Genomic DNA, 16464 nt, shown 5'->3' on the forward strand with positions numbered 1-16464 from the left:
GGCTCCCAGCCGCCGCCTCCTCTGGAGAACAGAGACTCAGACCGGGGGGTGTGATGGACAGCCCCTTTCTCTGGGATAATTACACAATCCTTTTATCTTGTTCCTCCGCTCTTTATGCTTTGTTGTGAGATTTTGGAAAGCGCCGCCCCCCCACCCCAAAAAATGAAGAATACATTTCTGTTGAAATATTTTTCCCAATGTTAATTTTCAGATTCTAACATAATTTTTTTTTTACAATTTGAATATCATTCGAATATCGATCCATCGTTTGACAACCCTAGTCATTATATTATGATTATTGTTAATATATTCAATTACATTAGAATTTTTTTTTTTTTTACTACATTTTTACTTTGATAGTTTTCTTTCATAGTTTAAAGTAGTCTATGGCCCCGAAATATTCCCTCAAACACTAAAAGGTTTCCCACCTGTGATCCATGAGAATGATCTATTTTACTGAATTAGAGAATGAGCTCAAATTTTATTTCATACCCATGTTGGGCATCATGGCTTCAGGGGCAGGTCTCTGTCGGATCATGGCTTGCATCTGTCTCTGCTGCTGCTGCTCTTGTCGCTCCTGGTCCAGCAGGTCCTGCAGGAGGAGAGGCTGCTCTTCCAAAAGAAGGGGACGGTTGGACGGATCCAGGGAAGCGGCACCTTGCTGAGCTGGACCCTGCGGCTGAGGGAACAGGGCCTGATTTGGAGCCTGGAGCTGGGCTGGCATCCCTGCCTGAGGGGGCTGAGCGGGCGGAGGCTGGGGGGTGAGGAGCAAACAGGGCACGGGAGTGCGGGGCAAAAAACCCCTCTGCTGCGGGTACATAGATGGTTGCCCTGTAGACAGGTGACAGAGAATGTCAGTTAATAAATGATAACTTGTTCATTGTTAAATGGGATTTCATTGTGACTGTGAGCTGCTGCTACCTGCTGGGGAGGGGGGCATCCCATGGGGGGCCAGTCCAGCCGACGCAGCGGGTTCCTGGGCTTGGATGGCTGGCACGCTCCCTACTCTCGTTCCAGCAGCCTCCTCCAACTTCTCCTGGAAGGTCAAAAGAGAGGGAGAAAATATAAATATGTACAGAAACCCCGAATGTAGTTTTTCTTCCAATCCTGAAAATGGTTAAAAGCCTGTAGTAACGCATTATGATATTATGATATTATAACATCTTTAACGCAATGCTTTTGCCTGCATTTTTTATTGTTTGTTGTTTGTTGATTGTTGACGGGCAAGTTTTTCTTTGCCCGGATGGGGTTGTGAAACCCTTTGAGCTTGTACTGCAATTTAGGGCTATATAAATAAACTTGATAATAATTCATCAGGATTAACTGCCCTTTTCCAAGACTGAGGGTAGTTTTCATCAATATTTTATCATATAATCACTAAATTAATCAAAACTCAGCACCAACAATTGTGCAAAACTCAATGATCTCTCGAACACCTGGCAGCACACATTGCATGTCAGCAACTGTAACAACTGTAAAATGCAAACGTTACAACATAATAAAGGCAAATCTTTTACATTTTGGTGAAATATGGCATGATTACATAATGCATCGCTACAAACCTTAATACGACGACGTTATTAGAAAATCTAATCGAAAACACTCTGAGCTCCTACCTGTAGCTGGATAGTGGACCCCAGCTGCCGAGGAGAGCCCTGCAGCAGGCTGGAGCCCGCTGGGTCACTCCCGAGGGGTCTGTTAGAATTCAGTGCACCAGGGTGGGGTGAGGGGTGCTTGGGGAGGGAGGGGCAGTCCCTGGCCTCTGTTTTGACGTTGTCCTGCATGTGTGACGTCACCAGAGACTCGGACACTTCCTGTTTTATTTGGCTCATGGTGTTGCTTCCTGTTCCTCCACAGTCGCTCGCCATCTCCCTCTTCTCCCGCTGGGCTTTGCTGCGATCTCCTACCTCTGTCTCCCCCTCTCTCTCCTCCACCGTCTCCCCCAGGTCCAGCTCCTCGTTGAACATGTCCTTCTTATCCTCCAGGTTTAGTTCCGGGTCGGCGTAAGCGATGAGGTCGAACTTCCCTGACAGCAGGAAGTCGTCTAGGTGGAGATCATTTGCACCCAGGTCCAATTCCTCTTTACCTGGAAAGCAATTCAATACAAAACAACTGAATTGGTGTGATACCAATGTACAGGCACTCAAGCATAAGTAAGAAATGCGGTCTTATCATTATAGTCACAAATGAGATCCATCCATTATTTGGGAACAAGATGAAACAAGAATTAAGGTTTGGGCAATTCACAGGTTAATTGATCGATTGCGTTTAGAAATGAATAGTTCGTAGTTGTTCTTTCTTATGTTTAACACGGACGGTAAAGGATCTGCCACATGACGAAATTTGGTATTTTTAAAATTACTCATTTGATCATGTTACATGATCTATTGGGGAAAAAAATTTAAAGATTATTGCTCGTTTTTTTGGAAATAGTACACAGTTTAGACTATAAGACAACTGTGGAGCTTACTATATGAGCTGCCTTTACATTTCCATCACTCAGATTTAAGGCCAGAACCTATAATCATCTGAGAATAGCTGAAATATCAGCTCCATCTGCTTTTATGATTTGGGTGTTTCTGACATCCTACCGTCTTCGGGGTCAAGGTTCAAGTTGAGGTCGACCAGATCTTTGACCTCCACATCTTCCAGGTCCTTCACGGCTGAATCCTCTCCCTCCAGGTGCTCCTCCATCCCATCATGCCCTGGTAGAGCCGCCTCACCGCTCTGAGCCAGGCCGCCTACTGCTGTGGTGATGTTGCCGTGGTGACCGAGCGCGGCAGCCAGAGGAGGCTGGTGCTGCAGTGGAAGGTGCTGGTGAGCTAGCTGGGGCATGGACACTGACAAGCCCTGGTTCAGCTGCTCCATGCTGGTGGACATTCCCATCTGCTCCACCGTCTCCACCATCCGGTCCACGAGGCTGGGCCGGACCCCCGGGTTCTGCAGTTGGTGGTGCTGCTCCAGGGGGCTGCCAAGCGGGAAGGACAGCCTGACGCGGCTGTCTGGTGCTCTGTGTCTCAGCTCGATGAACGGCTGGCCCATGATGCTGTGCTGCTGGACTGGAAGGGGCAGGGGGAGGAACGGCTGGGGAACACCTGGAATGTGGGGGGTATAATTGGAGATTCAGTTGATAGCAATTCTCATTATGTATAAAATGTCAACACATCAAATCTAGACCCTTTGTTTTGAAAATGGAATTGTGAAATCATAATTATTTTAATAATTAAATATAAAATGTATATGAAAATATTAAAAATATAAAGCGCATTTGAGTCATTAAAGTAAAAAACACCCTATCAATCAACCAACAAGCCACCCTTCCCTTACCTGTCATCATCTGCGGGCGTGGCTGGATGGCAGGCGAAGGGATTGATTGGATGCCTGTGAAATCTGCAGGCATGGGATGCCTCATCTGGACAGGCAGGCTCGATGTGAGGTTCTGCCCGGAGCCCTGCACCGTCTGCAGGAAGGCCTCCCCTGGGACACCCTGGAACCCAAACCTAGATAGAGAGAGGCGAAGAAATCAGAGTAAAGCAGAATCCATTTTACCTCTGAGTAGAAACTCGAGAGACGCCCACACTGCTTACTTCATGTTTTGGGGTTGGAGCCCGACGTTGGCTCCCATCACACCAGGTTGCCTCGGGTAGGGGCTCTCGTTGGGGGGGAAGGGTCCGGGGCCTCTGTGGATGGGTCCGGATCGGCCCGTGCCGGGATAGGGGGGCGGCGGGCGTCCAAACATGTCAGGTGGAACTGTCAGAGCGGAGGGCTCCTCTTGGGGCCAGCGGCGAGGGGTCATGGGACCAGGACCTAGAGGTGTAGTGGACAGACCAGCGTGGGGTCCGGGTCCAGAGGCCGCTTCTTGGAGGCCCTTCTCCTGGCGCAGAGCAGTCTTCTGCTGCTGCTGTCTGAGGATGAGCTGGCGGAGTCTCTGACGCTGGAGAGAAACATCATGTTACAGTAGAACAGAATAACAGGATGTACTCATACTGGTGTTGGATGATGGTGTTTGGATGCAAGACAAAAATAGCGCATGTATATTTGTATCTAATAATCTCAACCTCGTCCAATTCTGTGCAGGTCAGGAAAAGCAACGGATCAGAATGGTGAACCGTGTCCAGGACTCAGAACACAGGGATGGACAGATCAGTTGTCCATTTAGCTCAAACACATTAAGATTGGTTGAAAATGCAATTGCAATTGGTTGAAAATGAATGCTACGGTTCAAAATGTCAAAATACAATTTGTTGGCAAATGATAAACAACTTTTAATCGGCTACTCTAAAGCATTTCAATATTTTTTCGCATTGTCTAGATTGTACTTTCTAAGTACAACCTAAGAAAAGTGATTTTCTTATCTTAAAATTACAGTGGAACTTTGATCTCTTAAATAGATCGCTGTAAGAGAGAGTAACACAATAGTTCTCAAAGTAGGTTCCAGGGACCCTCAGGGCTCCTTCAAGAGTTTCCAGTAGGTCCCCAGCAAAATGATTACGAGTTAAACGGTATGGAATTTTGGACCACTAACTAGGGCTGAACGATTTGGGATTTTTTTTTGGGGATTTCTTTAGACCAATATTGTGATTGCAATTTAGTATGCAATTTTTTTTTAAGTTCCTTATCTTTTGTATTATTCATTAACAGCAATAAAAACAAGAGTGGTACTCAACCTTTCCCATCTCAGGAGCCACGTTAACAAAAAATATCAAATATCATAAGAGCCAAATTTCTGAAACATCCCTTTCCTCCATCAAACCATTATGCATCTTAAAATAAGGCTACTAGTAATATGATAATTAGGAATGAAAAGCATGATGTATGCAATAATTGCAATTTATTATTACCATTACCATATTGTTACTTGTATGTTTTTATTACTATTGCAACCACAAACATTATGTATTATTACACACAAATAATGTACAAATGTATACGGGTAGACTGGAGGACGAGCTGACTGCATGTCTGCTGTGGCTGCTATGGGTTTTTGCGCTGCAGCAGTAGATGCTGTGTTCTCTGGAATATTGCAACCAACAACAATCCTTGTGAATGCATATATTCCATTTGTTCTTTAATAATCAAATTTGCCATTTTAAGGTGAATATAGCTACGCAATTGATTCTCTGCAATTGAACTAACTAAGTTCACTGATGTAAGTTATAAAGTGGAGCAAAATAGAGGAGAAAATGCTCAATTCACAACTCTGTTTTCACCTGTCTTAATTTCTCCTCCGAGTCTCCCAGGTGAGGAACCATTCCGATTGGTCCTTCTAGAGCGCCCACACCCAACGGTGGCATTTCACTGGCCGTAGTCTTGTCCACTTGCAAAGGGCCTGGTGTCATGTGACCCTGTTCGAAGAGGTCATGACCTGGCGTCCTATTGGGCATGTTTGAAAACCCGCCCTCATCAGACATCCCAGGGTGCTTTGGGGTGTGGGCGCCGGGTGTCCTGGCAAATGAGTCCTGCTGTTGTAGTCTTCCCGGAGACTGCAGTAAGAAAGACAAATAACGGAATCACAAGGCGAGAAGACACTGGCAATGGAACTATTTAAGCGTATTTAATCTAAGCGGAAAAAAGTTGCAAACATCCATACAAAGTATCAATATTAATATTCCATACAGAAATCTATACAGAAATGTTTCTGTATTGAATTATCTTGTTTCAGTACTGACACAAGATAATTTGGTAATCATTATGGAATTTTGTTTTGTCTTAACTAGGCCTGGGTATTGGTACTCAATACCTTTAAGGTATTGATGGAAATAACCCAATACCAAGTAGTACTGAAAGTTCTCCTTTCAGGCAACACCTGCATTCCATCTTTTTTGTCCACAGATCTAGAAAATAAAAACACTATTTGTATGGTTTTGCTCGTAGCCAATCACCACAAGTGTTTTTCGATTAATTCCGACGTGTGATTGGCTCACTACCACAGCAGCTACAACAGTCAAGGAGGGGTTCACAATTTTCAAGTCTGTCTTAAAACAATAGTGAGGTGTCCAAATGAACAGTGAAAGAGGTTTTCCTTGCTGTAATCATTCCTCCTGTACTGGCTATTTATTTATTTGTTTTAAATCACACTGACCACACACTTCATCGTACATTGTTCGTTGTGCATATTCAATAAATATTTCAATAATTTTTAGCACTTTCAAACTGTATTAGTGTAAAAATCATTTGGATGGGGAGGAGTGGTGGCATTTTATGCAACTGAATGCTTCCATTCACATGATGGTATAGTAGAAAAAAAGAGGCATCGAATTAAGTACCCTATTGATATCGGTATCACTTTAAGGGTACTGGTAGCGTAATTTTTTAAACAATACTCAGCCCTAGTCTTAACCCATTGTGCATTCTGTATAATACAGTGGTATTCATGACAGCAGTGCAAAAAGGACCAATGCGATTTTAGTAAAAACATAGATGATTTATACCTGTTGGTGTGTGTGTGAGAACGAGACTGTGTCTCCAGAGTGGCTCTGGGACAGAGGAGACAGCACGGAACCTCCAGGCTGAGAAGCAAAGCTCTCAGCCGGGCCAGTCTGCCTGGGGGTCCCGGGCGCCTTCTGTGGGCGGGGAGTACCAGGCTGCTGGGCGTAGGGGTCGGGCGAGGGCCTAGTGGCACCGGCGGGTTGGGAGAATGGGTCACCACCCCTCTGGCTCCCGGGGGAGCGCGGGAAGCGGTCAGTTGGCGAAGGACGGGGCGTACCAGGCATTGAGCCGTATGGATCTAGAGAGGAATGGGAGGGGGACGGCCTGCTACTGGCCACCTGCTGGCTGAACTGGTCCAACCGCAGTGCAGGCGAGTTAGAGAGGTAGTTCGGGTCTGAGTGGGGCCGTGGCGTGCCAGGGGTGTGTGTGTTGGAGTAAGGGTCCGGGGAGGTTGTGGTGAAAGGTTCTGGGATCTGGCTGTAGTCTGGTCTAGGGGTCCCAGGTGCCTGGGCGTAGGGGCTGCGGTGGGGGGAGCCCAGACTCGACAGAGGGCTGGAGGGGAACGATGGGTCCTGGAGTTGTGGGGGAGGGAAACCCAGCTCTGTTGGTCTGGAAGGGGGGAGAGAGCCACGGTCGAACACCTCCCTCCTTCCCATTACCCCAGTCGCTCCTCCCCCCACAGAGGGGATGGCATACCCCTCCTGTTGGTGCTGGGGTGGCATTGGCGTCTTAAACAACCCTCCCGGACCCATTTCTGCCCCGCTTGGGCTTGGCGCTGGTCCAGAGCGCCCGTAGGGGTCTGAGGCGGCTGCACGGCTGTTACTATTATTATGGGCTGTCCGCTGATAGGACTCGAGTGCTCGGATACCCGTGTATTTTGGTGTGAGGTCCGGGTTGGAGCCTGAGGCGGGACCGGTCCTGCCCTGCTGATGTTCTGGAGTCCGAGGGGGTCCTGAGATAAGAGAAAAAAGGAGACGTCAACACCTCATAAAATATATATTGATACATATATTCAACATATATATTCAACATCTACAACGGTCAAACTCTAGTTTTTACATCCAGATTTTGTCGATAGTAAATACTGCAGCAGTCTGTCACCTTGTTGTGAGCCGAGGTTCCTGGAAGTATCAGAGGGTTTGGGGTCGGGAGAGGGGCTCCCCAAGGCCTCATGAGCGGGAGAGACACTGAGGGAGTTTTGCCGCTGGTGCTGTGGTGCAATGTTGCCTCCCTGCTGGGCCGAGGCAGGGCGAGGAGTCCCCACCACCTTACTGTAGGGGTCCCAGGGGGAAGAGGGCCGCGATGAAGGTGAGAACATCTGCGGTGAAGGGGGGTGGGGGGAAGACGGGTGTGACTGGGAGAACCCGGAGGGGGGTGGGGCCTGGGGCCTGAGGAAGACGTCGTCAGCCAAACCAGAGTTCTGAACTGCCTGGAGGTGGTGCGGCCTCACTTGACCCTCCTTTAAAGACATTAGCTGCTGGGGGGAGGCATTGCCCCTGGCAACGAGTTGCTGGGAAGTCATCATTGGGCTCCTGTTACCCATTTCTGGAGAAACTCCACTGCTGAGGGTCTGGTTGCCGAGCAACTGTTGTTGTTGTTGTTGTTGTTGTTGTCTCTGCTGTTGGAGCTGCTCGTTCTTTACTTGCTCGAGTTTCTGAGTGGCTTCAATTTTAGCCTGCTGTTTACTCTTCTGACGCATTTGCTGAGAGAGAGAATGAGAGAGTAGAGAAAGAGAGAGAAAGTACCACAGGCATAGAGAACGGAGAGCAGGACAGAAGCAGATAGAAGTTGACAGGGAAGGATGGGAGAGGAGAAAAAGGGAGGGGGGCATAAATAAAGGAAGAGACAGAAAGACACCAGGAAAAATGGACAGGTAGAAAGAGTGTTATTAATAGTCAGATTAATAGTTATCTTCAAGTAGTCCAGTCAGTTTAAATGCAGGATGACATGGTAGCTAGTAATGCTCTCTCTCCCTCTCTCTGAGCAATGAGTGGTGGAGTTAGGACATGCAGGGGAACAGTAGACACACAATCACAACGGTTCCACTCTTAAAGCCACCGAGATCTGAACCAGTGTGAGGCCATCATTAAAAACATCCTAAAACAGCTTCTCACATGATGCCAGAGAAATACAACCATGCCTCAGTCTGGTATATTTAATGTTTCGAAGAAGTGACGGCTGGTTTGACTCTGTTTTAATTGTGATGTGGAAATAAGAGTTACCAAGGTGATGGTCAGACCGTACTGGCAGGCACCTCACAGGGTGTGGACTCATAACTTCCTGTTTACTTTTCAGGTAATTCTACATTCACCCTGACAACTGCTCTCTCTCTCTCTGCTCATCCTGACCTTCACCAGACACTTTGTTCCGTGAAACACAAGTTAATTTTAGACTAGCACACACCTATCTAAGGGCTAGCAATTACTATTGCCCCGCATTTACACCGGACACTCAACACCTCCGTTGTGACAACAGATTGCCTTGGATAGAATGTCAGAATCTGTACAATCTGTTTGTGTACTTCATGTGTGGTTGTGAAGACACTTGAATTGGAAAATCAAAATAAAAGTGGACGGCCGATATAATTGAAAAAACAATGTGAAAAAAAAAAAAAAAAAAGTCTGAATAGTGTCCGGTCGGAACGCAGGGTCATTTGAGCCAACCCTCTAATGGAACATTTTCAGGAAATGGTGCAAATTGACTGGTGAAGGTTTTAACATGCCATCATCCAGATTTTTTTTGATTGCTTTTAAACACAGAATAGATCAGTTCTTAGACAAGCTATGGCCATGGGCACCAGGTCTGGGCTCAACATATTGAATATTCTGGAAATCCAGAGGAGCACTTTGTTTCACAACTCTCTGGGTGCTCAGGAATTGTGAGAGGATCTGTTGAGGTGAATTGATGATACCTCAAATTCCAATAAGTTATTGGGTTTAATATACATATGTGTTATCGCCCAGAAATGATGGTCACAGTCAACCCTGGCTCAGTGCATCTGAAATCCTCTTATAATGCCTGGAGTATTTGGTTGAGTCTGACTGGAGGGCAAATGGCACGGGGCGCGACCATGATTAAACACTTATTTGGCTTGCTCTGTGTTGGTGATGATGTCATTATTATTATAATGTTATAATTATTTTGTTTAATTGTTATCTCTCTGCTCATCTGAAATATTACAAAAACAATATGTGGACTCCGCATCAAATATCAAAATATGACACAAAAAGACCTTGGATTCTGCACTAAACCCAACATCACAGCATTTTAAATGACAGGTCTGCAATTACATAAATGGTATGATTTAGTTTCATTTCTGTGTCATCTGGCTTTGGGGCATCAGCTAACAACTAACTTCATCACAAGCTGTGTGCCCTAAATCAAGGGCATAGCACAAAAAGATTACAAATCATACATCATCATTATTGAACCATTTCAACTGCTCCAGACAAGCTCAATCAATTGCAGAAAAGGGGATTCCAGAGCATCTGAATCGAGCCAGAGCTCCTAGAAGGTTTGCCTTGAGATCTTACCAGAGCCTCTTTGTCACCTCCTGCTACAGATGCCTGGTAGGGACAATCTTTATCTGTTGGTGATTTTAGGGCTTTGCTTTTGATGAGATTTTCCTGCCTCTTCTTACCGGCTCCCCATGTGTCATTAACCTCTCCCTTTTCAATGACAATTCACAGTTAGAAATATTAGTTTCAATGACTCACCCGGCATGCACATCTCTATAATAACCCAAACCATGTTAATAAATTGCACAATTATTAGGATTACAAACTGATAATTAGTCAAAATACGTCATTGTTTCATGCCCCCCAGTCAAAGCCAGTCTATTTCCCCATCCATCTATTTATCCATTTATCTATCCATCTGTCTGTCTATCATTCCCCTGGCATGCATTTTAATGGTAACTAATGGTAACTCGTCAGGGTGGGAATTAACATCAGAGGGCCATAGAGTTGAGGGCTCTAAAGCCCAGAGTGAGACATCATGTCCATGTGGCCGTGGCCAAACCCAAAGTCTATGGATACTGAGAATTGGATGATGGCTGTTGGGCATCATCTTACATTATCATTTAATGGATAGGTTTGCCATTTTCCCATCATTGATTACTGTTAATAGCACAAATTTGCCAAATGTTCTTGAGAAACTTGGATGTGCTTAAATGCAGTCCAAGGCTTATCCTACTGTATGTAAACATTTTTGGAAAAACTTACATTTAACTAAGTTCTGTACTAACCAAGCCACTGAGAACTGGCATCAAATTCATTGTATGTGTAAGCATACATGGCCAATAAAGCCTGATTCCGTTTTTTTTTTTTTTATGTTTCCTGAATATCAGTGTCTTATAAAAGACTGCGGAAAAACAAAAGTTGCTGAGCTTCAGCAGTTTCAGCTTTTCCGCTAACCTGCTATCATTGGATTCTGGTGTCAATTATCCACCCTGACACTACTGATGGCGGTGAGGTTTGTTAACATGACTAAAACACGCGCACACACACACGCACATGAACACACACACAGGCACACAGACACAGAGACACAGACACACACAGTACAACAAACAGACACATACAGACACACACTCCTCCCCTCACCTGTCTGAACTTCCACTCCTGTTCCTGTTCAGACTCTTTGGGACGGAGCGGATCCCTGAACGCCATGTCGCTCTCCATCGAAACGGGGTCGTAAGTGCCCACTGGCAGCGGCTGCTGCTGCTGTTGTTGCTGCGGCTGCTGCGGCTGCTGGGGCTGCGGCTGCGGCTGCTGCTGCTGCTGCTGCTGCTGTGGCTGCTGCTGCGACGGGAGTCGCTTCAGAGGGTCATTGGAAAGCCGGATCTTGTTAATACGCTGAGCTGCTCGGTTATCCCTTGCTTTTTGCTGTGGTAGGAGGAAAGAGAAATAAATAGACGGGAAGGACATATAAATAAGCGAGAAAGATAAAGGTGGAGTGAGTAGAGGGAGAGAGAGAGAGAGAGAGAGAGAGAGAGAGAGTATACAATATTAATACACTATCTCACAATGTCAACTTATAGTTTAAAGAATGTTAATTCATCAAACTGAGGTCAACACAAATATAAAATAAGACTTAACATTTGGAATGAGATTCAAGTTTCTCAATAGTAACAACGGGGGTTGAAAAATGGCCAACCTATCTTTTAAATTGGATACAATTCTGGACATCTTCTCATCTTTATTATTCAGGCTACAAAATTGTAAAACACACAACTTGATGATACAATATATACACTATACAACACCAGTTTTTAGAAAATAAATGCCTTATTACCCAACTCTGGAATGCTCTTTTAAAAAGTTTTTGTTTTGTTTTGTTTTGAAATGACATTTTATATCAAAAATGTGTCTGGATAAAAGAGGTGAGATTACAGAGTGAGACTCACCACATAAGGCGCTCTGTCCTGCGAACTCGCTTTCCTCCACAGCTTGGCGATCTGTTTCACTCTGGTAGACCAGTCTGTCTCACAACACACACATAAACACGAACAAAGTTATCAGACTCCGATCTACAATTTAATGCTTGAAAATGAGTCTAAATGCACAGCGTGGTTGTGCATACCGGGGTACTGCTCCTTCAGGTCTGGGAAGTTGACATTGCTGTACAGCACCGGGGCAACGGTTGCCATCTCTCCCAGACTCTCCTCCTTTTCCCACTTAAGTGTACTCTTCTGGGCGGTTGACATCCCATCATGCTCTCCATCCCCAGCAGGTGCAGCACTGGAGGTGGGGCCTACCTGACCCCACGGACCAGTCACATCCCCTCCCAGCTGGCTCACCTTTCTGTCCCTCGGGGGAAGGGACACAGGCTATTTTTATTTGACGTCCAGCAGGGCATGAGCCAAGGTGACTGACTACCAACAGGCCCTCACTGCGTCCAAAATGGCATACGAGTGTGCCGTTTAATATGCCAAATTAGAGTTTAGTCCAAACCCATAGTACGCTCAAAAAATATGCAAAAAGTCCTGTATGAAATACTGCAGTAGTACGTTATGTAGTTATGCGATCGTATGTCTTCATGTTCTATATTATAGTACTGGTGAACCGATAATGATGATGGTAAGTAATACAGTATTAATAATTTAGTCATAGTTAGGGCCCCTACCAAATTCACGGGAAATTCTGTTCACAGACCTAGATTCTCAAAAAGAACTGATTTCATGGATTTTAAAAGAAAAACACGACATTTCGTGGATATTATTAAATTGAACTACTTAAGCACCCACAGTCAGGTCGAAAAGTTCTCATCACATGCAGTGATGTTTCATCCGGGGCCCGGTGTTTTATGTTCATGTCCGATGGTGCAAAAAAATAAAATAAAAAATAAAAATCCAACGGCAGGCACCATTGTTAAAAGACTAACTGAGATGAGTTTAAAAAAAACATGCTACAGTATTTAAATCATTTCAAATTTGTTTGACAAAAAATAAAAAAAATGCTGATTTGCGCGTGGACAAGATGACGGGTCCTTATATCTACAGAAAGGAGGACAATGCAGTCGCTGACGCATCCCGTCAGTTGCATCACTGTAATTTATCTTATGACTTCCTGCTGCTGATTCCAGCTCCGCCGCTACAGGCAACATAAACCGTTATGTCGGGCGTGACTCGGCTCAGTGGCACTTCACACCTGTTTGGTTTTTTTCTTTGGTGGGGGCAAATTGTTTTTTGGGCATATTTCAGTCTGTGACGCGATTTCCGCGGCCGTGAATTTGGTAGGATCCTAGTCATAGTGAAACAATTCAATTGTAGCACTGCAGTTATTACTAGTAATTATGTGATAGTGATGTACCACGTACACAGATCGTGTTAAATGTACCTGTTGATGTCAGGGTGAGGCATCCTGAAGCCCATTTGTTCCTGGGCCACAACGCCACTAGGCATGATGGGAGTTGAAGGAAAGCGAGTAGCAGCGGTCAGACCATTCATTACTGGAATATGAGGAACCATCCCTCCAGCTGATGGAGAGAGAAAATGAGAGAGAGAAGACGTGTTAGTGAGTGACTGTTCTAATGAAATTTGATTGATACTTCACATTTTTTTTAATAAAAAAATTATTTTGTGTGCTGGACCTGTGGGGTGAGGTAGGGTCTTGGCTCCAGTAAGGGTGTGTGTATGTTGGTTCTGGTGCAGCTGACTCGTGGTGGTGCTGATGGAGACACTGCTGCTGGGGCTGAGGACAGCGGTGAACAGATCCTCCACGTCCTTCCCCTCCAGCTCTGTCAAAGTAAGAACAGGTACTCATGCACTGAGAATTGGAGTTCTGGAGTTCATATACACATGACAAAATAGAGTTTAATTAAATTAAAGTTGATTAAACTAGTTTAAGGGAGCAGGAGTGTGGTAGATATGGTTCCAGGTACCTGGGATCCTGTACAGTCTGCTGAGGATAGCACCTAAAAACAATAACAAAACACTTAGTGCTTCAGGAAACAGGCTTGCCACTATCATCAAGAAATAGTTTTCCATGATCCGCATATGTATTCATATTAAAGCCTGTGTCAACTCACATTGGTCTTTATTTGTGAGGGTTAACAGAGAGGCAATTTAACATTTTATAAATAAATATAGTATGTATTGTATTATATAAACATTAATTCTAAAATGACTCTTGCAGCACAGAGAATTTTGTTGCACATTGTATTGAACTTTTCCAGGACAACTCTGGCTTTCATGACAGTTTGGGCAATATTGTCGAAGTAGACCAAGAACCACACGCAAGGAAGTGAACACACCGTCAGTAACCATCTTGTCCAGCTCTGGGCTCAGTATGGCGTCCAGGGGCTCTTCCTGTACGGCTCTCTGGCCAGGCGCACTACTTCCTGTATGGTCAGAGGCCAACGTGGGGTCATCAGCCATAGGGCCAATGTCCAGACCAGCTGGAGGGTGGGGAGGGAGAGAGACAGAGTGAAAGAGAAAAGGGACAGACAGGGAAAAGGAAAGACAGCGAGAAGGAGAGAAAACAAAGAGTGAAGAGAAGAATGCAGAGGATAGAAATCCAGTTATTCATCATTGTCTCTCATTACTAACAGAAAAAAATCTTTATTGGTTATTCACTCAAATTGACCGCCAGCAGAGAAAAGCTTTATCATTTCTATGTTGTGTATAACTATATTCTGGGAATATAAAGGGATTCCACTGCAGGACCCAAAACATAGGAGGTAAAACAGAAGGCAGGAATGATTTGGAGGAGTGGAAGAAAAAAATAATTAGCGATTCAGAGAAGCGGAAAATAGTCATTTTCTGGGGAGCAGGGTGCCTGCAGGTAGCAAATAATTGAATCTACTAAAATACTTTTTGAGGCCAATATAAAGGTATGGCGTAGAATAACTCATTTTGACCTAAATAAATATATGAATAAATTAGGGCTGCCCCCTGATTCTTTTAGTCGAGCAGTCGTTTTGTTTTTTTTTGTCAGTCCGTGTGCATAACAATTACAGGATAAAACAGATAGAAGCTGACAAAGTGCACAGGGATAACATTTCAATGGGGAATTTTAAATAAGGGGAATCATAAATATATTTTTATGCGTGTGAATCGTCTGCGTCCGGACACAAACACGGTTTTCAGTGCTTCCCGATCGCGGAGAGCCGCGCACCGTTCCTCCACATAAAACAACTAAAAACAGTGTGGGGACGGGGCCCAATCGCTCCCTCTCTGCGCCCCCAATCAGACAAAATGTTCATGTTGAAATCAAGACATTCACAGAGAGACAAAATTTTTGACTTAAGGCAAATTGCAAAATCACATTTTTATTAAGGACCTGCAAACACCCTGGGAGAGTAGAAATAGTATTTTGGAAAGAAAACCAAACATTAAAAAGCAGTATTTATCTGGAGGTGGTAGAGGAAGAAAGTGGTAGTTTTCTGGGGAAGGAGAAGAAGTTATATTTGAGGAATAGAAGAAGATAGCAGTAGTTTTCTGGAGCAGTAGAGGAAAGCAGAAATAAGCAGCAGTTATGTGGGGAAGGAGAAAACATGAAAGAAACAGTATTTTGGAAAAGTAGAAGGAGAAGGCAGTAATTATCTTCAAGAGGTCGTCTGGATCTTACCAAACGGGGACGGTGAGCGCTCAACCTGGAAGTGACAAATGTCTAGACCTATGAAGCAAACACACAATGTTACTGTCTGCACACACACACACACACACACACACACACACACACACACACACACACACACACACACACACACACACACACACACACACACACACACACACACACACACACACACACACATACACGGCGGGTGTGTGTGTGTGTGTACACGTGAGAGAGCGGTCCAGTAGTTCTAGCTGTGAACTTGATGGAGATGTGTTCACTGATGTCACATGATATTGATTGACAGGAAAATGAAGAGGAGCTGATCGGCTGCGTGTGTGTTAATCTGTTGGTGTATGTGAGTGTATACCTGTGTGTCCGGTAGCCAGTAAGTGAGAGTCAGTGTTGAAGACGTTGGACAGATCCACTAGATCATCCTTTGACATGGCTGGATGGCGCAACAAACACACACACAAATGACACACAAACATCCACAAACACAGAAATATGATTTACTAATGAATAGTGATGTATACATATATATTCGTCCGTTCTGGAATTGTCAAGAAACAAAGCCACATGATCTTCACCAAAAAACGAAATAAAATCAAACGTAACCATGGATATAGCGACTGGGTGCCGAGAGATGGAGAGAGAGCGAGGCAGAGAAAGAGACAGCAGGAGACTATACTTACACAGAGGCACCTGCTTCCTGCCAGAGCTGGTTGCCATGGCCCCAGCCATTGTGTTTGTGGGTGGGTGCTGCAGCACAGTGGGGGCGGGAGCTTTAGCCTCCGCATGGATCACTGATTGGCCCTGACAGGCAGCCACTGTGTCTGGCCCCGCCTTCCGGTCCGGTTGCTTGCTCTTGTCGAGTAAGTCACGCCCAAAGAACGCTTCCTGGGGGAGGGGAAAGAAACAGGCAGCAAATCAGAAACAAGGATTCATTAATGCCGTAGAAAATAGAGGTAAA

The 16464-nt window shown here is 45.0% G+C and overlaps 1 protein-coding gene across 1 annotated transcript in view; it reads right to left on the reverse strand.

The window, feature by feature from the left end:
- Positions 1–16464, reverse strand: part of LOC307245016 (histone-lysine N-methyltransferase 2C-like) — a gene marked incomplete at its 5' end in the record, with an annotated part of 68648 nt that overhangs the window by 19465 nt on the left and 32719 nt on the right. Inside the window, 20 exon segments of the mRNA XM_080020427.1 lie at positions 493–831; positions 922–1036; positions 1617–2086; positions 2592–3095; positions 3328–3500; positions 3588–3934; positions 5211–5483; positions 6432–7381; positions 7531–8131; positions 9963–10097; positions 11034–11315; positions 11837–11910; positions 12013–12239; positions 13269–13407; positions 13522–13668; positions 13813–13845; positions 14185–14328; positions 15501–15548; positions 15862–15939; positions 16187–16391. Coding sequence (XP_079876553.1) covers positions 493–831; positions 922–1036; positions 1617–2086; positions 2592–3095; positions 3328–3500; positions 3588–3934; positions 5211–5483; positions 6432–7381; positions 7531–8131; positions 9963–10097; positions 11034–11315; positions 11837–11910; positions 12013–12239; positions 13269–13407; positions 13522–13668; positions 13813–13845; positions 14185–14328; positions 15501–15548; positions 15862–15939; positions 16187–16391 — 5284 coding nt within the window.

Source organism: Zeus faber (genome assembly GCF_960531495.2).
Source record: "Zeus faber genome assembly, chromosome: 19".
In the NCBI taxonomy this organism is placed as follows: domain Eukaryota; kingdom Metazoa; phylum Chordata; class Actinopteri; order Zeiformes; family Zeidae; genus Zeus; species Zeus faber.